At 43.5% G+C, this 24461-nt stretch overlaps 1 protein-coding gene across 1 annotated transcript in view; it reads right to left on the bottom strand.

Annotated features, from left to right (window-relative positions):
- The window catches only part of ANTXR1 (ANTXR cell adhesion molecule 1), a 214361-nt gene that overhangs the window by 91336 nt on the left and 98564 nt on the right, over positions 1–24461 (bottom strand). Inside the window, exons 9-14 of the mRNA XM_088470809.1 lie at positions 12676–12736; positions 11627–11725; positions 10960–11029; positions 8092–8170; positions 5441–5536; positions 3081–3122 (exon numbers count right to left, since the gene is read on the bottom strand). Of these exons, the coding sequence (XP_088326935.1) occupies positions 3081–3122; positions 5441–5536; positions 8092–8170; positions 10960–11029; positions 11627–11725; positions 12676–12736 (447 nt within the window). The remainder of the gene's footprint in view (positions 1–3080; positions 3123–5440; positions 5537–8091; positions 8171–10959; positions 11030–11626; positions 11726–12675; positions 12737–24461) is intronic.

The raw sequence follows: 24461 nt of genomic DNA, 5'->3' as shown, positions 1-24461 counted from the left end.
AAAGTTCACAATGTGCGTGCGCAAACTAGCCGCTACAATCAGAAATTTCTCTCTCCTTCAACACAGCCAGGTCGGTAGTTTGAGTGACAGAATAAGGCGTTTGTGGGTGGTAACAGGGGAAGGTGCTTGAAAACGGGGGAGTGGAGATCCGAACGCAGGCGTGCCTAATTATGCGAACGGCGTTTTGTGGGAGTGCATACGGTTTATGGGAGTGCATAATTAACAAAGTAGCGTCATGGCACATGTGATATGGGAGGTTTTTACACTGACATGATCGTAGAGCTTAAGACAGGGTATGGTCAACCTTAAGCTCTACGACCAGTTTCGATTGTTGCCGATGGTCTCGATTAATCCTTATATGCCCGGAGATGACGTGCAATGCGTACGAGAAGGGGCGTATTTTTTTGTCTTCCGACCGCTTCCTCCCCTTGGTCGGCCAACTACCGATGCGAACTTAGGGACGCAACTTGCGAGGGAATCATTTGCATATACGGCCCTTTTTCGCGTACGACCGTGCGGCCGCTTCGACCGACTCTGAATGAGGTTCAATGTGCTTTAAAGAAACATAAGTGCAGCAATATTTGTGTTTTGTGTCACCTTGTGTTGTGGTAATGCTTTTAAATGAAAACAAGGTGTTGTGATCTTAAATGTAATTTGTAGCACAATACTTTGCATCCAGGTTGACCTTAAACATACTTTATCTCATGGCGTTTTAGACTAAAATGCTTTTAGACAGAAAGTTTCTTTTGGCAGGAGCCACCCATACATGAATACATCACAGGCCACCCGAGTGCGGCCTCATATTTCACTTCTTAAGGGCAGACGGTTATTATTCAATGTACAGGCCACTTGTAAAGTTACTGTCCATGAGTGAGGCTTATTTGCTGTACCATTATATGTACATATGTTCTCTACAGGGCCGGATTATAGGCAGGGTGACAGGGGCGGCCGTCCCGGGGCCCCCACACACTGTCCCCGGCCCTCTGCCACAACCCCCAGATTAACCTTTTTTTTTTTCCTGCTGTGGCCCGTGATTAAGCCCCGCCTCTCACTGCATTTGGCTCTGCCCCCTCTTCAATCGTGCTGGTACAACCTCTGCTGCTGCTGCTGCTGCCTCTGAAACCAGGAGAAGCAGTAATGTGTGTGTGTGTGTGCATATGAATGTATACATGTGTATATGTATGAATGTATATGAATATGTGTAAATATGTGTGACTACATGTATATATATATATATATATATATATATCCAAAACCATCATATGGCGGCATTCCTTGCAAGAGAGGATGAATCTGGTTCATTCTTTCTTGCATGGAATGCTGCCGTACGCTGGTATATATATATATATATATATACACAGATCAGGTAGGTAGCCCAATGTCTGTATATATGTGTGTGTGTGTGTGTGTATATATATATATATATATATATATATATAATTTTTTTTATATATATATACATATACATACATGTACACATACAGTGTATGTATATATATATATATATATATATATGTATATATATATATATATATATATATATACATACAACTTTTATTGATAGGGGCCCCCACAGCCCTTAATCTGGCCCTGGTACTCTATACTGTACACTGTACTGTGAAAAATCCATAACATTTTTAATCTATAGATATATGATTCTGCTGTATAAACATGATGTTCACAGGCACACCCAGTTAAAACGCATATTTAAAAGCAGAACATACTGTTTTTATTAATGACTAATGCCCCCTAATGGCTGATTTTGTTTTTCCACCAACCTTGCTGTCCTCATAATACCTCACACTGCCATTCAAGGTATCTCTGCTCCCATACACACGCGTGTTCTTCAGATGCTGAGGATCCTGTCATATCAGGTCATGTCCTCACCCACAGCCTCCGCCATGCCACTGAAACATTTTACCCCTTCCATATGGGTAGAAAACAGCATCTGGCTGGCTATGTACCAGACTTACTTTATTTTTTCATTTAAGGAAAACAACATGTGTGATATGTTTCTAACTTAGAGAGGGTTTATTAAACACAAAAACTCTATGTCCTGTTCCAAGCACTTGATCTTCAGCACCTTCTGGATGTTGCAAACAAATATTGTTTCCCATTTATAGACCACAGATAGCACATATCATTTCAATACTGCAAAATGCTTAAAGAGAGTGTACGTGTGTATCCTGCCAAATCCATGTCACTAGTCTCCATGGAAGAGGAGCACACCTGTCACAATGAATTCACATTGCCTGATTTAATAATATACACACACACACACACACACACACAAATTAAGGGCCTGATTCATAGGTGTCGATTTTAGTCGCAAGCTACCGATGTTTTCAATCCCGATGGTTACCGCAGGGGGATGCAGAACGAATTTGGATGCAGAGAGAGACAAGTTAAGTGGGTGTTTCTGGGTGGTACAAGGGGAGTAGCTCACTAGATGCACCCGTGTCGCAGTTAGCGACTGCACCTTTTTTTGCAGTTGCACTAGCGGCCATGTTCCGTCGAACCATAGGGCTGCTCTAATGTACAATGGTGCGACCAATGTGCGTCCAATGATGTCGATAGTGCGACCTATTATGCAAAGCGGCAGATTTGCCAAGCAGCTGACAGTCATCTGTGTACAAATCCCATCGGCTGGGTCATTAGCAGGAAGACGAGTCACTGCTGTATTACTGTCAGGCCCTAATGCAGAGAAGAATGCAATGTGCAGCTGATACTGTAAGCATGGTGCCCCAAATTACATAATAAAGAAAACGCTTGTGCAGAAAAACACAGATACCACTTGTTCCAAATAATGAACCCCTCTCTTGTGCGTGAAAAATAGAGGAAGGATGCATGATAAATCAGCCCTCATACATTGTAAATACAGTATAAATATGGCACTGTCACTGTATCCTTGGGAAGAGAAAATACAAGACAGCGACCAGAGCTCCTTTTAATTTTACACATAGATATTCATGAAAGACCATATTTGGCAGTCAAAGGCAAGTAGTTATGTTCTAGGCACGGCAAGTTCATGTTCAGGACATACACTTATCAATAAGTTAGTGACAGTAAAAGTTTCCTACCTCACTGTCCTCTTCTGGTGGTGGGGGAGGTGCCTTGATCATCTGAATGCAACAACAATTGAGTTAGTGAATATAAAATGTTGCAGTTTTGCTGTATGCACATCAGATATCAGAGTCTTTACTTTTCTATTACTTTTTTATTATTGTGAAGTATGTGTGCATTTGTAATGCAGGTAATGGTAACCATTTTCTGCATATTAATTATACATAAAAATTGACTTTTAATCACGCCTGAATTTACAAAATTATAATTATGAGACAAGTATCGTATTATATATGACATATCCATGTATGCAGACAAATGCTTGCATAGGAGTTAGAACTACTCTAGCACCGGTACCCATTGTTCCTAGCAACCTGGCTCAGCCTATCAGGATACTCTCTAGTGACATGGCTGGATTCTCTCACTTGTCGTTCAGTTTTGCTCTGTAATAAACCATCTGGCCCTGGATTCTGACTCTCCATCCAGATTTGTTCTACATGTCAGCCTTCCAGGAATTTTTTATTTCATCAGCACAGCCTAGAGCTAGAGTAATTAACTATTTCCCTGAACTAAATCACAGTTAATGAGCTATATTCTGCTGATTGCTTTGTTTATAAGACATACTGTAGATGTATGCTAAATGGCATATAAAGAGCAATATCATTTTTCTTAAATATATTCATTTAAATATAAAATATTTCTATAATAATGGCACATTGTATCATCACATTGATACATAAACTGTTTGATATAATAGCCAGTAAAAAGTTGAAAAGAGGAATTCTGCAAATAAAGCCTGCAAATATTTAAAATAATTATTCTTCTGTTCTCCCAAAGTAAGCATGACTTTCTCTTGCCATACAGGGAGGAATGGAGCACTATGGGAGGGGAGATGTAGTCAGATTGTAGATGGTGACAATAATAATGTTGACACCAGAAAGTCAACATCATAAATGTTGACACCTGAAAAAATGTCGACATGGACAGAATGGCAGCATATGAAACGTCGACAATGTCAAAATGTCAACATTAGCAATAGAGTTAGGCTTATGTATAGCGGTTAGGGTTAGACTCACCTTGAAACCACATTGTCGACATTCTGACCATGCCGCCATTTCATCACTGTCGACATGCTAGTCAATGTCAACATGATGAACATGTTGAAATTTTCATTTCGACATGATGAATGTTGAACTAATAGACTGAACCTGTGGGAGGGTTGTCCATACATAGATAGATTGCAACATAGAAAGAATGAACTATAGTAATTTTTTTTTATTAACATTGTATTTGACAAAAGTGTATTTGCTGGGGTAGAAGAACAACATACTGAGTGTAAAACCCAATTTAAAAAGCCACAGAAATTCTCCTATTAGTAAATATACAGTATTCCTATAACAGTTACATGGTAGAAGTAATGAATACTAAAATGTATTTATAAATGTTCGGGACTAAGATGAAACTTGAATATAATGATGAATGTAAATCAGAAAAATCAGTCTTTACATGTAAGTATTTTGCAAATCCTAAATATAGTAGTTACTTGCAGTCCAACAACTTTTAAACATATGTTTATACATACACACGCATATATATATATATATATGTATATATATATATAGTCATATTGAGTGCACTCACCATACTTGAAATATAGATAAAGGTTCTTTATTCACAGGAAAGCCATCAGTGATGACAAAAGTCCCAGGGAAGACTAAAACGTTGACAATCACTGATGGCTTTCCTGTGAATAAAGAGCCTTTTTCTATATTTCAAGTCTGGTGAGGGCACTCAATATGACTCCACAGAATCGTGAGTGTGGACCTCCCTTCACTATATATATATATATATATATATATATATATATTGTCACCATCTACCATCTAGTGTGTGTGTGTGTTATGTTCCTGACGAATGCGCTGCAATAAAGAGGCTGATACATTGAAAAAGATGTTATAAGTTTTAAGTCTGCATTATTTGGTCCGGTGTGCCGCAATTCCTGTGCTGTTATATATAACTGTTGAAGCCTAAAGTATCTTATAAATTATAGAAGCATATTTGGTCCTGATCTTATAATATACGGACACAAAGTAACTTAATGTTATCACTGTGATATGTAATTAGTCAGCTGATTTAACAGTAACAAATGTACATTTATGGGATGTTTTGTTATTTGTAGAGATAAAAGTGCATCCTATCCTGTGTGGACGAGGAATTTACCAGTATGCATATACACCGGATGCTTTTTATATACAAGACGACCAGAACTATTGAAACACTGACGGCAGAAAAACTATTTAGGTTAAAGCACATTCCACAAGCTCAAGGTCACACTAGGTTCCAGTAATATAATGTAAGGATGAGATCTGAGACTTACCACAGTGCAGCAGAGCGGCCAGAACCACCACAGCAGCGCCAGGAGCAACAGGAGAAATAGGATGAGCAACGCTACCGCCAAAATGGTCCCATCCGCCTGCAGGAAAGAAAGCATCATGCACATTGCTCATGTGTGCGGTACCACCATATTACAAAAGGCGGACAAATTCTTGGGGTTTAGTGTGTGTATATATATATATATATATACACACACACACAAGGTGCACTGTGTCATATGTAATAAAAACACAATGTGTCCTCACTCTCATGATTAATTTGAGACATAAATGAGCCTAAACCATGTAGATTTTTAAAACAATTAAAAAGTTTGTTTAATAAAAGTGTTTCATGTGACGGTTACACTTTTCTTTCCAAAAGCCTTGGCACACTTATAGTTTGTGGAGGTGTATCCAAGGACCCATAAGTAATTGTCATATATATGTGCACATGTACAAACCAAAGTGAGTTGTGGTGCATATCCAGTGCACGCTCTTTGGGGAGATGTATCAAATCTTTAAGACAGACAAAGTGGAGAAGTTGCCCATGGCAACCAATTAGCAACTAACTGTCATTTTATAGACTATGCTAGATAAATGACAGTTAGAAGCTGATCGGCTGCTTTTGGCAATTTCTCCATTTCATCTCTCCCCAAGGCTTGATACATCTCCCCTATATTTTATTTTTAACTGTCCTTAATATATGTGCAATTTTTTTTATAATTATTCACAGGTTACATAAATATTCAATAGCCAAATAACAGATGCAGTTATCCAAATAACAGATGTGGTTTATATGGTGCACTTTGGTGATGTGGAATAGGTCAGTTCTGTACTAAACTGGAGTCCTGGTGATTCTGTTGGTTTATTTGGCATGGGGTGCATTGGTGGAATTAAATAAATCAAAACAAATAAAATACATGACAAAATATATAAAAGATTAAAAAATATATAAAACTACATTTGAAAAAGTAACTATATATATATGTGCAGGAGGTGTTGCCCTTATCTTGCTTGTGGGGCGCGGCAGACTTGTGCCCATGTTTCCAGAACAATGCTCCTTGAGTTACTATTGGCCAAGAGTGACTGTAAGAGGTGTCCTGTTTGTGAATCAGGTAAAAGAACCAGCACCGAAGCACATCTTGGTCCCACTTTTAAATTTGATTTTAGCTTCTTTTTTTTTTTAAAACATATGTTTTATTATAGTTGTATCTGATATTATTTAGTTATTTACACCAATGTGCTCCAAGAATAAAGAAACCATCATCATCTAGGTAGGGGTGAGATTACTTATATAGGTGACCTCCTGTATCTGATATGATTCCAGCAATGCCTGACGTGCTCAGTGTCCAGTGTTCTATTGTGCAACACCCAATGGCACCTATCCTGGATTCCCTATCCATGGATGGCATGCACTGCAGCCACAGACCCGTGTCTAGGACGCGAGGCTCCACATCAAGGCCTTCATCATTCCAAGATGTGCTGGAAATGTTCCAGCTTTTGGAATACATCATTGCCTCTATCTCATTATAACTTATTCCATAACAAGGTTTGACAAACTGAAAATGGTTTGTACGTCTTAATGTTCGTTTTTTGCAGTGCTGGTATTTTTTTCTTGCATGGAAAAAGGGATTAAAAGCCACATAAGAAAGAGATTAGTAAAAATGTAAACAGACTGCTGAAACTTTTTGTCAGTCTAAGCAAATGTTTCTCTTTTCTTTTTTTCTTCTTTCTTTCTTTCTTTCTTTCTTTCTTTCTTTCTTTCTTTCTTTCTTTCTTTCTTTCTTTCTTTCTTTCTTTCTTTCTCGTTCTTTCTTTTCTCTCAGTGCTAGACCGAGCTGCAGTGCGGTGAATAAGTCTCCCGAAAATGAATAAAAAAAGCTTTAGCGGGGATGATCAGCAACGGCGCCATCATTAGGTGAATACAGGCTGCCAATGATTAGCAGATGCCCAGAACACTGAATAAGTGACATAATATCACTCATCCAAACTTCAGGGAGTAGCGGCCAACAGCTTCTGTTATACGAAGAAGATGCTCCACCATATCAGTATCGGTTAGGTCTAGACAATACAAGGCTGATGGCCCTGTGACGTCACACCCACGTGACTCGGCCTGAAAGGGGGAGGGGCGGGGATGCTAATGGGGGACCAAAAGTGTCCCCTCGCGGGCTCGCTGCGCTCGCCACGCTTCGGGCACGGTGGCTCGCTGCGCTCGCCACAAATATTTATTCTCCCTCTATGCCCTAGTGGATGGTAACGCAGGAGCTGTCCAGCCTCCTGCAGCGGTCACGTGGTGTCTACGTCACAGAGGTCCTTTCTCCAACTTGGAAATAGCAGCAACCTATCAGTATCATGCTGACAGTGATGTCACAGCCAAGCGCCAGTAATGAAACCTGTGGTAGGTGGGAAGGATCATGCACAGAGGGGCTTATGGTGCTATGAGGATATATTTGCTGTAACCGTTACCGTTGTTATTTATGTAATGCAGTTTACAAAATAAAAAGTTGCTGCATATCCCAGCTCTTATGTGCACATTGGATCCCATGCATCCACCAATCTTCCTAATAATCATAAGCATTTTATACTGACCCATCACCTCCATTTAGTAAACACCACTGAGATGGAAATGGAGAGTGGAGGAATACCTATGACTTACACAGTGTGTGCTGGTAATGATGACAGAACTGGAGATAAAGCTTAGGCCATCGTTCATGCTGACATGAAGAGCTGCTGTCCTGGGAACAGAGAGCAGAGAAAGTCAATGGCTACATCGGGATGTATTACATGTAGGATCATTTAGTAGCACAACCAGTCACACATATGCTGGTATGAGCGCTCATGCTCACTGTACAGCCTCCGTGCTGCCTTCACACGTAGGTGTAGGAGCCAACTTCAAATGATTGGGGGTGCCCACATTTCCCCTCCATTATAAGGCTGGAAAATGCCATGCATAGACATAGAGCAATGGCTACAGGGCGCCAAATATTAGGGATGCTCAATAATCCACAGTATGACTAATCCTAACCCCTAACCCTCCACTTAATGCCTGATCCTAACCTCTCCCCTTCCTAGCCTTACCCTAACCTTCCCTCTCGTAACATTACCCTAACCCTTCCAGGGGCAGACTGGGCCAGGGTGCAGGGTGCCAGATGCCCCCTGGGCCGGTCCCATTTTTAGTGCCTTGGGCTGGCTGCTGGCACCTGCAAACAGCATTACACTATGCACTGTTTATTGCCAGAGAGCCGGCAGAGGCCTGGAGGCAGCATGCACCCATTGTTTCCCGGGTAAGGAAGTGCTCAGTATTTGGTGGTGGGGGAGCCAGGACATTAGGCCTGGGAATGCCCTGCCGCTGCCGTACATAACAGAGACAAGCTGATGATGAAAATGGGGTGGCCCTGCCCCCAGTAGTTATGCACTGCAGTTGCTATTACAAGCACTGGCAGGCTACCTGTCATAACAAACAGAGCATTTGTAGACCCATAGATGTGGCTCCGCACCCAGTAGTGTTGCACTTCTTCCATGACAGACAGCCCTCTAAAGCCTGTAAGGTGTTTAGGTGGCTGGGGGCACTGCCATGGTATCCTGAGTACTGGCAACAGCTCCGCTGTGTATGTGACTGCTATGCTGCGTACTGTGGAAGTTGGATCCCGGCTGCCGCTGAGTGAAAGCAGCTGGGGAGTAGGCACAGTGGGCACTCCGCTGATGTATGATGTATGTAAAGGGGTGGATGGTAGCCCACATAGCTGCTTGGTGACTGAGTATGTGCCCACAAGAGGTGTCACTAAAGTCAAGGGTATGTCCCCAGCTGTCTGACCCCCATTCCTCCCTGTTACTGTTACTGTTGATCCATCCCAGATGTCTCTTTCAGGAGTCCACTTATGGGGTGGACGAGGGAAGAGAGATGTCTGTGTCTTTCTGGCTGGTCCTCTTTGATGATTTTTGGGCCAGTTGCCGAATGGTAATACATGGGGCTACCAGAACAGGGAGTACCAACTTGATGGTTGAAAATTAGTTACTCTCAACGCTGCTACTCATGGGCCAGTGCTTTGTACATGCCCCCCAGACTAAAATTTGCCAGCCAGCCCCTGAACCCTCCCCCTAATGCCTAACCCTAACCGCCCCTCCCGTAACCTTACCCTAATCCTCCCCCTAGTACCTAAACCTAACCTCCCCTCACATGGTCTAACCCTAACCCTCCCTCTAGTGCCTAATTCTACTCTCTCCCCTTCGTAGCCTTTCGCTAACCCACCCCCTAGTGCCTTACCCTGACCTCCCCTCTTTTAGCCTAACCCTAACCCTCCCCCTTGTGCCTAATACTTACCTCCCCCTTTGTAGTCTTAACCTAACCCTCCCACTGGTGCTTTCCCCTAACCTTTCCTCCTGTAACCTTACCCTAGCCCTCCCCCTAGTGCCTTACCCTGACCTCCCCTCTCTTAGTCTTACCCTAACCCTTCCCCTACTGCATAATTCTATCCTCTCCCCTTTATAGTCTTACCCTAATCCTAAACTCTCCTCCTGTAGCCTTATCTAAACACTCATCCTTGTGCCTAAACTTAACCTTTCTCTCCCATAGCCTTACCCATTATGAATGCTGACACCATAGATGTCGACATTATGACTACAGTACATCACCTCCTATGCATGCAGGTGAACAATACAGTGGAAAATAGTATTTCACTGATCAATACTGAAATAGTAAAAACATACTAATATAAGAAACATTCTGCACTAAAAGCATTTACCTCGCTGCTGTGGAGGGTCTCTAGTTGCAGCGGATGATCCTCCCCTACGGGCTCGCCTCTCTAGCAAGGATGGCAGGCATAACTGTCGGCCTTGCTGGGATATTCATATGAAGTCCCCTTTATCACAGCACTGATTGATAGTTTAAGCAATATTAATACCATTAAGTTGAAGCGACATATGCTTCCACTAGGGAAGTGAAGTTATTATTACAGTGTTTCTTATATTAAGCAGAGATTTAGGATATAATTTGGGGGACTTTAAATAGTTTGAATCTCAAAAAGGGGAACATCTTATGGATTTTCCAACTAGCCATCAATCTCTTTCCTAGGGCGGTATTCAATTGTTATAGCGCGCCCGATCTCCCGTCTAAAGTGACGGGAGATCGCAAGGCGCTATTCAATTGTTGCAGATTTTCGCACTGATCGCGCCCATAGCGGTCGGGATTAGCCACGTAAAACAGCTACTCCCCACCAAAGTGCCTGGCGCGATTACGAAAAGTGTCTCTTTCCGCTCATTTCAGCTCGCACCCCCTGGGGCTGTGAGCTGAAATAGTGCGTCGGCAACCGACAGGAGCAACAATTGAATAGCTCCTGTTGGGTGCATAGGGGGGGGGGGGGCGATACAATTGAATTCTGCCCCTAGAGTGAGACATCTATGAGAATCCAAGTAGCAGTCACAAACACTGAGCTATACTGTATATTCTGCAATCCCGTAAGGCACCCATGCTGTGTCACATGAGAGAGAGAGAGACTATCTGACAAATACTTTATGCATAGCTTACATGCCAACGTCCTCCAAAACTGGCGCAGGGCATAGCAGATAGGTGTCCTCCACAAGAAGGGGCTTCTCATCTACAACAGAACACAGGGTATTGGTAGCGTAAAGCTGTGTTATAAGAGAGGAAGCAATGACCTACAGAAGTATCGGAACCAGATGTAATGTTCAGACAAGTTCTAGCTTAGATTAGTTTAGTATCAGTAATGATAATAATAGGACTAATAAAAACATTATCAGTATTTCATGCCACAGTTTAATGAATGAGTAAATTTATTACAATGGCATGGGCTGTATTTCATTAAATAGGCGTATCCTGCCTCCTGCCCAGGGCACATCGGTTTTTGTTTAGAAATTTTTTTTTTTTAATGTAAGAATAATGTTTGGAATATATTGATCAAGAACATATGCTGTGCACAAGTGCTAATATAGGGTGTAGGAAACATGCACAAGGGCGGTATGGATACTAAATATGATAGTGATCATGCAAAGCTTAGCTATCTTAACGCAGAGTTGGAAGTGACAAAGCAACGGACCGGAAACAGAGAACTATCCAAGCATTACGCAGCTACACGTTAGCAATACTACGTCCTCTTATACTCAGCACAGTTATTATTATTTTCTGTATGTTTATAATGCTTTGGAGCTACTTCTATTTATAAGAGTAAACTTACTGAGAGAGTTTGTCTCATTGATTCTGAAACTGCAGAGTACTCGATCCACATTGCGGGCGTAGCGGAATCCATTGCCCCTTACCACCACTTGAAAAGTCTCTACAAAAGAAATGATTGAGATCACACAAAAGCATAGACCAATGAGTAGTAGGTGTGGGGTGGGGAAGGGGGGGGTGATTGCGGTGACGTCACAGAGTGAGATAAGAGGAAATCACAGGTGATATACCACTACCACCATTATATGCTCATCACACACTATCACCTGAACATCTCAACATCATTATCCATAACGAATCATGGTGTAATAAGCCGTGGAGAGAGATAAATTACCAACCAATCAGGTTCTAACTGTCATTTTTCAAATGTAGCCTGCACAGTAACAGTGAGGATATGAATGGTCGGTACTCTATCTCTCTTCACTATATGTCTCTCCAAGGCTTAGTACATCTCCCGGAATCAGTATGTAATGCCGCCGGATGTGTTCCCGGCAGACTTAATACCGATGCTGGAAGACTAACCCTAACCCCCCCCCCGGTGGTGCCTAACCCTAAGTCCCCCCGGTGGTGCCTATCCCCCCCTTCCAGCACCCTAAACCTAACCCTCTCGGGGGGGGTGCCTAACCCTAACCTCCCCCCAGTGGCGCCTATCACTATCCCACCCTTCACCTAGCCTAACCCTCCCCGGGGGGTTCCTAACCCTAATCTCCCCCCTGGGGTGGCTAAACCGAATCCCCCCCCCCTTCGGCTAACAGCTAACAGTCCCCGCTTACCTTCGTTCGCGATGCCAGCTGTCGGGATTTCGGCGTCTGGCTAAAGATAGGCCTCTGGATTTAGACGCCTATCTTTAGTACCAGGTCGGACTTCCAGCGTCGGGATTCCGACGGCCGGCATTCCGGGGTGGGGCGGTAAGTTAACCGCATCCCCATCTCCCCCTTAGAGCGATATCGGACATTTGTTATGCTGATATTATGCACTATGATTATCACACAACATACATAAACACAATTGTCACACTGAAAACAACAAGTCAAAAGTCATCTATTTACTTACCCCCAGCACATATACTGGAAGGCTCTGCAGCTAGAATTTCAATGCAGGACATCTTCAGGATCTGGAGGTTATATGAAATAAGATGTAGTTCATACTATAAACAGAATTGTATAGATAGACACTAATCTCTGTAGATCCCCTGTCAAACAGAGCTTACAACACTTTGTTATTCTTGGTTCCTGAGGCAGCACTGGCGTGTTTGGAGATGCCTATTAGTTGCTATGTTTAAAAAAAATTAAATAGAAACTCCAGTACTACTTCTGCCCACAAGCTGAGCACTTTGTTTTCATTTCTTTTGTATATCTATTGCATTGTGCAGAGTTCATGTATATCAGATTTGTGTTCAATCTGTCTTTCAAAATGTAGTGTGGCATATGACAAAGTAGGAGTGCAATGGTGCTGTCATAACTCCCCTTCTACTTTGCTGTATTTTGTGAGTCCCTTCCCGTTTCACATTCCTGCACTTGCTCCTAAGCTAGATACAAATGATAAAGTTGGGTCTTACATCAGGGTGTGGCCTGGCCTTTACATAGCTACTTAACTCCTGCAACGCAGACTGGGAAACGTTGATTCTTGGTGTAATTAAGTGATGTCAAGGACAGCGCTAAGAGGGTTATTAATAAAGGTTCATAAACATTATTTCACAATCACTATGATGCCTGTGGCTTACCCATCTTCTGAGAGCGACCTGTAGGATGAACCGCCTCTTCAGTTATATGGATAAGCTTCCCCTTCCAAACCGGACTTTCAGAGGCTCTTTAGTGAGCTACTGTATATGCAGTTCAATGGGCGGACCTCAAATTAGTGATATCCTGGCTGAATTCACTTGAGATTGACACAAAGACTATGGCCCTCATTCAGGGGCAGTCGCAAGAAGCGAGCGCTCGCTCTGAATGAGGGCGGCCACTTGACTTATCAAGTGCGGCCTACTTGTCGCTAGCTAAGCTGTGGGTTAACACCCACAGCTTTAACAACCGACCAGGTTGATGGTCGTGATGGTCAAGACCATCGCGACCATCGGGGCTTGCGACGAGACCCTATGGTTGGGTTTTGGCAACTGCAAGCCCCAGGGAGCTTCCTGCTCTGCTCCCCACTGACACTGCTGATGTCAGTGCGGCCGCCCACAAAACGGCAGGCGCTCCTTAAGGAACGCCTCCGTTTGTGAAACCACCCCCCCGCCACGCCTACAAAACGGGTCAAGCTGTCGATCAACATCGGCAGTGCGGCCGCTGCGTGTGCGCAGGTCCTAAACCGACCTGGTTACGAGCGCTCAGCGCTTGCGACCGTGTCTGAATAAGGTCCTATGTGCTCCGATATCTCTCAATTCCAGCAGATGGTGTTAACAAAATCTTTATGCTGACAGATGGAGCACTTCAAGAACCAGGGCGGCAACTACCACATGACCATAGCACTCGCCGGAGGCGCCAGTCAAGGTGGGTGGGCATCATCCGGGCTCAGCCAACCACAAATTTTACATTAACCTTGCCTTTATTTCTGAGCTCCTGGCTCTGCTCTCCGTCATGGTGCCTCCATGATGTCATGACCCAGATACGCAGCACACGCAATAGGTTAAATATTTTGCCTGCTTAAATGAAGTAGCCCACTGTGTTTATTGGCAAGTGGCGTAACGGAGTGGATTGGAGCTTTTGTTTTTCGAGATCTTAAAATGGTAAAGCAAGAATAGCCTAACTACAAAATTTATACTTTAAGATGGGTTGGGGGCATGTTTGCCTAACCCTATGTGGTTGTTATGCTGCCCCCCAGGTTTTAAAAGACTTATGGAATGGATAAAAGACAGACAGATCACTCCATCTGTAGGTAACTAGTCTTTATTCACATGCTAGATTCTGCTTAAGTTTAGTTTTTTAATAAATTGTCTGATAATCCAATTGCCCTAGCAATTACATTTATTTGGAACCTTTTCAAAATCTAACATTAATAATATGAATTTGAGGTTCTTAACATGTCCCTACAATGGGCGATAAAGCAACTGAACAAACAAGAGTCTCCATTAAATGGAAGCCCTTGCTGCATTAAATACATCATTACTGAAATGATGAGCCCACTAAGAGAAATAGGCTCTCTACTAGCTTGTAGGACGTATCGCTTTATTTAAATTGCAAAAGTTCAAACATTGGAGAACTTTATATATTTTACTGCCCTCAAAAACATTATGCTCAGAGTTTATATTGCGTTGTTAACATTCAAGCAAGTTTACAGCACACTAAGGCGTTGTTAGAATATGTTATATGCCCTGGCACTTAAACTCTATCTCTGCCTGGCATCTCTAGTTTCTAAATATTAGGTCAGTGGCGGCTCCAGAAGTGGGGCTGCAGCGCAGTCCAAAATTCAAATTCGGGAGCCACACCAACTGCCACCCCAAATGCTGCCAAACATCATTTGCCGCAACTCACTGGCAGTTGGTGTGGCTCCCCTATTTGAATTTTTTACTGTGCTGCAGCCCCACCTCTGGAGCCGCCACTGGTCACGATTAAAAAAGTAGTCTGCTCCATTCCATTGACACATCCTCCATGGCTTCCGTAGGGACAAGGGGTCTGATTCAGGTGCCGATTCACAATGCCAATGTTTACGCAGTTGAGCGATTATCGGTGGTCTGCGTATGCGTCTGAGTCGCACTGCGCATGTGCCAAGTTTCATTACTGATGTCGCTCACAGGTAGGATTTATCCACAAAGTAATTGATAGACAGGGATCATTTGTGGTTGGCGACAGGGGGAGGGGGGTATCGACTCAAACACAGACGTGTTGCGACCATTTTCAGTACTTGTCTCTGCCTGCAACTGTGATCCCATACAAAGTAAAAATGGTTCTGGTGTCTCAGATCCTGCGCCCATTCTGCACGACCACAGGGTTACTCAGAAGGAGGATTATCGACTGATGATGATGCTTAGTACACAGTAGCTTGGATCCGCAAAGCCATTGGTGGGCATCTCAATACAAATCCCAGCAGCTTCTACATTTGCATATGTTTGCACAACCGCTGCGTAAAAAAATACGCAGCCGTGGCGGCATTCACGTCCGTCTCTGACTCAGGCCCAAAGTCCATTAGAACTAAGGACCTTTGGGCCTGATACAGACCCGCTCGCAAGCGCTATGCACTCGCGAGCGGGTCGATGTTTGGCCACTGCGCATGCCGGAGTCGGCTCCGACGTGCGCATGCGCGAGACCCGGCTAGCGACGGATGCTCTGTCGCTCTGGGTCTTGCACCAAAAGGGGGCGGCTGTCGATTTTGATCGACAACTCGCACCATTTTGGAGGCGGGCAGGGGGGGTGACTGGTCAAATGGTGGCGTACTTGACGGAAAGCCTGCCATTTGGGGGCGGCCCCACTGACATCACGAGTGATGTCAGTGGTGAGCTTCCGGCTCTATTAAGAGCAAGAAGCTCACTGGGGCTTGCGGGAACGAGACCCTACCGCAAGGGTCTCGTCGCAAGCACTGATGGTTGCGATGGTCGAGACCATCGCGACCATCACCTGGCCGCTCGCAATAGCTGTGGGTGGTCACCCACAGCTATGCTAGCGGACCGGAGGCCGCTCCAAAAAAAAAGAAAGCCCTGATTCAGAGTGAGCGCTCTTTCAGAGAGTCCAGCTCTGAATCAGGCCCTTAGATGTTTAGAATAGCACCTATAGAAAAAGTGATATCTCCTCAGTGCCTGGCCCCCTCCCAGGGCTCCCAACTATCTCTGACTTTCATTCGTTCATGAATAGCAGATTCGTCACCAGTTGGGACAGGGAGGTAACCTACTCAGGTCTACATTGTATTCCACCATCTTGCAAAGTTGAGGTACAGTTATTAGATATTACGAGGGGTTACATGGTAAGGGGCATGGGTGTAACTACCATAAGTGCAAGGGCTGCAGCTGCAATGGTACATAGGGGCTCTTACAAACTTTTGCTATGGGGCCTGCAAATACCTAGTTACGCCCCTGTACCTCATGAAGGACCTGAAACCTTTTGTTAACCTTTGCAAAGCACCATCGCACCCCATTTCAATTTCACAATTCGTCACTACCTGCACTGCATGGGGAAACGGGGCAAAGCCACGTGGAATGTACAGAAGAACACTGGAAGATATTTGTGAACTATTTTGTCTCAGAGATTAGCACCAAAATCTAAGAACGTAACTACAATATAGGTGGCACTAAATGCCTATACAATTAGCAGGATGTAGCTAGAGATAGTCAGAAAGTAGACATATTGAATATGTGAGTATGAGTGGTAATGTCCCTAATTATAATCAACAATGATATGCCATGCTACACATGGTAAAGGTGCATTAAGAAATAACAGACCAGGGGGTTTATGTACTAAGCCTTGGAGAGAGATAAAGTACCAACCAGTTAGCTCCTAACTGTCATGATACAGGCTGTGTTTGAAAAATGACAGTTAGAAGCTGATTGGCTTTATCTCTCTCCAAGGCTAAGTACATAGACCCCTCACAATCTCCATCCACTTTATCTCTGTCCAAGGCTTAGTACAAAGGAGTCTGCAGCATAGATTAGCTACTTTTTCATCGAAATACAAAAAGTTCTTATTTTTTCGCATATTAAATGTGTCTATAAAACAACTGCCAAGTACGGGAAAATCATGACTGTCCCTCCTCCACAGCTGGGTACACACTGACAGATATATTGGCCGATCGATTGACCGGCCAATATATCTGCTGCCCGTCGGCCAGTGTGCTTGGTGCAGCCCGGGAGTAAATTCCCGGGTAGCACTATTCAGTTATGACCAGGGTAATTTCCCGGGACTTAACTCCCGGGAAATTCCCTGGTCAATTGAATGGTCGGCTACCCGTGAATGTGTTCCCGTATGGTACCTTTCAGTCATACACGAGATCCCGGGAATTTGGCCGAGGTAGGCCAAATTCCCGGGAATCTCAGTATGTCTGAGAAGGGTAATTAAACCTGTAGCTATGAAGAGTCATCAATTACTGTAGTGGCTCTGGCATGCTTGGTGCCAGCTGCCACTTTTTCTTTTGAGTCATACTCTATACTGTATTACTCTACACTTGTCCTAATATAGAAACTTCACTGCTTCTTTGTATTAAACAGTCACTTTACGTTGAAGCACATTATCAAAATCATCATAATCTCAGAGACACTGGGGGATATGTATCACCTGGCAATATGGGGGGGGGGGGGGGAGTGGTATCAGCGCACGCTATATGCACTAATACTGCCTCTACCCCATGTATTTATGTGTTGTTACATTCCAGCAAACAAGATATTATTACATCTTGTCGGTACTGCTTCCCGGGCCGCCATCAGGGGAGGACTGCCGGGCCCATAGTCTCGCGCACGAGAGAGCAGTGGCCCGGGTGGCAGTGAGCCAGGAAACAACAGTGCTGCCGGTGGCACTTCAAATATGGCACCGGCCACGAGCCAATCACAGCTCGCGGGCCAGCAGCCAATCAGGAGCGGCCGCTCCTCATTGGCTGCTGGTCGGCGGGCTGTGATTGTCTCGCGGCCGGTGCCATATTTGAAATGCCATTGCCGCCTGCGTTGTTTCTAGCTGGCTGCCGGTGCATAACTGCCCCAGCTCTCTCCGGACCAGCTGTAGGTAGCCTGGTAAGTATATAGGTCCTAATGCACTGCGCGCACCCCCCCCCCCAAAGTCCTGCTAGCCTTCCCTGCCCTGTGCCTCTCCCCTACTCTAGCCAGCCTTCCCTCCCCTGTGCCTGCCCCAGTCCATCTTCCCCTGCCCTGTGCCCCCTCCCCATTAAGGTTCAGCCGTCCCTCCCCTCTGCCTCCCTCCTACTTCAGCCTTCCCTGCCTTGTGCTCCCCCCCTCCACCAGGGGGGCCTGCCTATTTTATCAGTACCAGGCCCCCCAATTTCTGCTGGCAGCCCTCTCTGCTTCACCTCAGTAAAGAGGCGAAGCAGGAAGAGTTATAGTGGCACAATGCTGTAATACATCTCCCCCACTGTCATGCATAATGTCTGTTTTTCCTGTCTCTGTTCATAGTAATTGTGGTTAAGACTATGTTCTGGTCTATTTCACCATCTGAGTTTCTGAAGTATTTGCGCTGTAAAATATTACTCTTTGCTGATGTTATTGGTACATGGGGGAGATGTATCAAACCTTTGAGAGGGATAAAGTAGAGAGAGATAAAGTACCAACCAATCAGCTATTATTTTTCAAACACAGCCTGCAAAATGACCAAATAAACAGCAAAGTTATGACTTTTACTGGGGCCCTAAATAGGGGTTCCATAAATTCGAAACTGGATGGGCCAACCACGTGACATGACATTTGCCGCTTATGAAAATAATCCCTTGCTGTTTATTGGGTGACACATGCAGTAGTAACAGTTATACGATCTGATTCACAGTCCCTCAGCAATGTTCATTCTGGAAAAATAATTATTCCAAGCTGCAGATTTCCAGTGACAGATATCAGGATTTTTTGGAAAATAAACTTGGTCCTGCCTATTGCCATTTCTTCTACCTTCTTATGTTGCTGCTGTAGTTGGAGCTACTAGTAAAGCTTGTCCCTCTCAGTTCATACCTGTCAGATTGTGACTTCTAGTCAGTGATGTTTTTTATTAACTGCTTCAAGCACAGTAATCAAATTTCAGCTTTGTAAATGTATTGAGAAGATGAGGCCTGTCAGGATGAATGTTGTTTTTCTCATTGACTGAAGCTGCATGCCTGGATCTGTATGGAATATTCATACTTGCCCACAGGGCTATACAGACAGAAAACACAATCTGGGTTTTGCTGGAACCTGTTTGATATTTTTTTCACCAGTAATTATGTTTTGCTCAGTATAATCTATTTAGGGTAATTTAAGTAGATCTGCTTATTAAACTTAAAAAGCTGATATAATCTACACATTTTAGACCTCCTCCTGCCTTTGTTCCTCTACAGATGGGTTTGTGACTTCTAATATTGAGCATATTCAAGCTGATTATAATGTGAGCATGGTCAAACAAAGAAAAGCTAACATTGTATAGTTGGTTACATATTAACAAGAATAATAACTTGGATCTAAAAGTAAATGTATATATACTGAACAGGAGCAGTACAATCTACAAAATATATATTTATGTGATTAACTATTCTGTTGTTTTTAGGATGTTATACAGTATAAGCATTGTATATTTCATTGTACCAATTGCGTATTCAAGGTGGAGACAGCCATTTTGTACTTTATACCAATATTCATATTCAAGTATGCAGCCTATCTAGTTATAAGAATCAATTACATCACCAGCTTAAAAGATTCTTTGTGCACCATACTGTGCCGTCCTCGGTGATATCATTGCTTCCTAGTTAGAATGTATTGCATAAGTGTCCAAACTAGGGATGTGCGCCGGACCATTTTTGTCGGATTTGGATTTGGATTTGGTTCTAATTCGTCGTCCGGCTTTGGATTTGGATTTGCCAAACTGCGGTGACTAGCTTTGGATTTGGATTTTGATTTTTTTACAAAAATTGACAAAAAAAGCTAAAATCACATAAATTGGTCTTTTTTTTCTTCCTAGAGTATTATTAACCTCAATAACATTAATTTCCAGTCAATTTAGACCATATCACAGCTTATAATATTGTTTTCAACATTATTGGCCAAAGGTTGCAGTGAGCTGACTGGTTACTAAGCGACAAAGCAGCGGCACAACGACACAGACACCACAGTATAAAACACATCTATGACACATTGCCACACAGCAGTGGCAGAAATGAAAAGAAGTGCACCCACCCAGTGGGGTACGGCCAGCAGAGTCACAGTACTTGTTTACAAAGTGGGCTACGGCCCTAGGAGTCACAGTGCACAATCTTATTCGCATTACACCGCACATAGGGCCTGATTCACATTACACCATAAAGTAGTGTCTCTTATTTATGTTACGACACACAGTAGTGCCCCTTTTACACAATGCCCACAGTAGTGACCCTTTTACACAATGCCCACAGTAGCGGTGTCCCTTACACAATGTCCCCAGCAGTGGTGCCCCCTATGCAGTCCCCTTAGTAGTAGGGTCCACTATGCAGTGCCCCCAGTAGAATGCCCCCCAGTAGTATGCCCCCCATTAGCAGGCCCCCCCAGTAGTATGCCCCCCATTAGCATGCCACCCAGTAGTATGCCCCCCATTAGCAGGCCCCCCCAGTAGTATGCCCCCCATTAGCATGCCACCCAGTAGTATGCCCCCCCAATAGTATGGCCCCCCCAGTAGTATGCCCCCCCAGTAGTAGGCTGCCCCAGTAGCAGGCCCCCCCCAGTAGTAGGCTGCCCCAGTAGTAGCCCCCCCTGAAGTATGGGCCCCCCCTGTAGTATGGCCCCCCCTGTAGTAGGCTGCCCCAGTAGCAGGCCCCCCCCCAGTAGTAGTAAACCCCCCCAGTAGTATGGCCCCCCCCAGTAGCAGGCCCCTCAGTAGTATGGCCCCCCAGTAGCAGACCGCCCCCCAGTAGTATAGCCCCCCCAGTAGCAGGCCCCTCTGTAGTATGGCCCCCCAGTAGTATAGCCCCCCCAGTAGCAGACCCCCCCCAGTAGCGCCCCCGGCCCTTGCACAAATAAAAAAATAAAAACTTACCTGTATCCCCGCTCCCGCGCCGTCCGCTCTGTCACACGCTGAGGAGGGAGCCGGAAGACGGAGCTCATGTGTGAGCTCCAGCCGGCTCCCTCCGTGCAGCAGCCAATGAGAGTCTGTGTGACTCTCATTGGCTGCTGTAACAAACACACAGCTGCCGCTGGTGGCTGTGTGTCTGTGTCTGTGTAGGGCAGAGCGCTATCACTGCGCTCTGCCCTACACGCGAGGAGACCTGATGTCGGATTCTCTAGTGAGAATCCGACATCAGGCGGCCGCCGTTCGGCCCCGAACGGGGATCCGAGTCAGGCGGTGAACACCCGAACAGGGTTCGGGTGGACTCGGATCCCCAATGTTCGGAGCGGTTCGGATTCCACAGAATCCGAACCGCTCATCTCTAGTCCAAACTAACCCAAATGTTATTCACTAAGGGCCAGATGTACTAAGCTCTGGAAACTGTCTTTTTTAAAACACAACCTGTAACATGACAGTTAGAAGCTGAGTGGCTGGTAGGTTATCACTCTCCAATTTATCACTTTAAAGATCTTAGTACATCTCCCCTTATGTGAGTGAAACCTAGAAATTCAGTGGGAGCCAGTCACTTTACTGACACATGAATATTCATGAAACACAGCCTATCAAAAAGATAGTAATGTGATTGGCTGCCACTGAATTAATAGGCTTCACTCTTAGGGGTCTATTTACTAAGCAGTGTTAGGAGACAGAGTGAAAAGTGATAAGAAAGTGATAAGGTGCCAGCCAATCAGCTCCCAACTGTCATTTTTCAAACACAGCCTGTGAGATTGGAACCAAAAAAAGGGAGGGTACCGCACAGAACCATAATAGTAAATACCAACAATTCTACATTTGGGTATTATAACATATCCGTTGTCGTTTGTGGTGCTCCCAAAGCCCATGGTATGCCAAGAAATACAAAAAGGAGAGAGAAGGGCCTGTTGCTGGGGCAGATTGACATTTGTCCTGAGCCAGTACATAAGCAGGGCATGTGAAATCCTATTAAATTAATTATGCTTATCCTAGGTAATATGGTTTAGAACAGATATTGAAGGGTAATTTAAAAGAACTAATTCCAAGTGTGGATGAAGTAAGATAAAATTGAAAATATACAAGTTAAAATTAAATGAATAAAAAGGTTAAGATAAGAGAACTGCTCAATATTATAAAATTAAATGTAAATATATAATAATATTAGTGTTAAAAACTCAATATTATATAATTAAATAGAAATATATTTAAAAATATTAGTGTTAAACATCATTAATGTATAATCTTAATTATAAGTGCAAGTTGACATGTGCCACAAAAAAATATAGATGTGAATATAAATGTGATAATCAAGCTACTTTGGAGCTCACCCTGCTAATTTTGCAATATTATATGGCACATAATAGTGACATAGAACTATCCAGGATTATCATTATCGCTCTTGATATATGTAACCTTATCTTATGCAATTAGGGGGCAAATACAATTTTAATTACATGAATTAAAAGTTATAATTTATACATGATATTTGATGTGGATATTCCGTATAAGAGTGCCCCAGCAACAAGCCCTTCTCTCTCCTTTTGTATTTCACAGCTTGTTAGATTACAGTTGGGAGCTGATTGGCTGCCACCTAATCACTTTCTTATCACTTTTCACTCTGTCTCCTAACACTGCTTAGTAAAAAGACCCCTTAGTGAATATTGGTACAGCCCACAAAATGGCTGCCTTCAGTGAGTGCAAGTGTGAACACATTATATAAACAGTTAACAACCTGAAATATCTAGAGAGAATTACGAAACACCTGGGGGTAAATTTACTAAAGTGAGAGTTTTTAGAAGTGAGTTTTAAAAGGGATGTTGCCCATAGCAACCAATCAGATTCTACGTAACATTTAACTAGCACCTTCTAGAAGATAAAGGCTAGAATCTGATTGGTTGCTATGGGCAACATCACTTTTAAAACTCACTTCTAAAAACTCTCACTTTAGTAAATTTACCCCCTAGTCAAACATTTGGGTTGGTTTGGTCACTTATGCAATAAATCCTAACATACTGCAGTTATCTAATGAAATATTTTTTATCTTACAATGAATAAATAAACTTATTATATGATAGATTATGTCATGGCACAAAGCACATGGAATGCTTCATATAATATTGTGCACCTCTAGGAAAAACAAAAACCTGGGTCAAATAAAACTGTATGGGTCTGCTCAAAGCCACCAGTAGTGTTCATTATAGGGGCTTCAAACATTTAATTACTAAGGTCTGCAGCTTGGGATAGGATGTAGGTAGTTTCCCAGCGGCCGGGATCCCGGACATCGATATACCAACGCCGGTATCCTGTCGCCCGCCATAAGGCCGACAACAATATCCCGAACAACATCAGGATACCGGCATCGGCATCCCAACCCCCGCCATCCCGATCATCCACAACCGGGTAAGTATACAGTTTGACTGGGGATGGGGGTTTAGTTTTAGGCACCCCCGGGGGGGAGATTACGGTCAGGCAACCCCCACCCGGGAGTTTTAGGTTTAGGGTGCGTTAAGGGGGGGGTATGGTTTGGGAACCATCGGGGGGGGGGGGGGGTGCACACTTTCATATGTTATTTTTTTTCATTGACTTTGCCAGTGTTTTTTTTTTATTTGATTAGCATTCAGTAGGAAAGTATCAGTTTTCTCCATTATCTCGATATCAATGCACTGAAACAATAACTTTTAATCTATACATTACATGTTGCGAAGTGATTATAAATGCTTTGTATATAATTGCATTGTACTGTATGTGATCTACAGCTGTGTTATTTTAACATTTATTGGAATTGACATGTATGGAGTGGACCATCATGGCTCATTTTAATGTGTTTTGTCTTATTTGGTAATGCATTTGACCTATAACCACTCAATAAAGATTTGGGATAATGGACCAATTACCCTAAAGTATTTTTCTTGGAACTGAGCACTGTTACACAGCTTTTTTCTTCTGCTTTTCTTTCTTAGAAATACGTTTGTTTCTATCTAAACTGCACACAACATATATAATACAAATTTGAAATAGGAAAGCAGAGCTATTGCAACCAATCAGATTCTAGCTATCATTTATATAGTACATTCAAGAAAAAGATAGTTATAGACTGATTGTTTGATATTGGCAGCTCCTCCATTCCTTTCTTTTTAGAAGCTTTAGTAAAGTTACCACACGTTGTTAGTTGTGCTATCAATACTAAGG

Source organism: Taudactylus pleione, unplaced genomic scaffold (genome assembly GCF_031769625.1).
Source record: "Taudactylus pleione unplaced genomic scaffold, aTauple2 ptg000105l, whole genome shotgun sequence".
NCBI lineage: Eukaryota > Metazoa > Chordata > Amphibia > Anura > Myobatrachidae > Taudactylus > Taudactylus pleione.
Note: the sequence above shows the minus strand (reverse complement) of the source record. Positions and strands in the feature narration are given on the sequence as shown.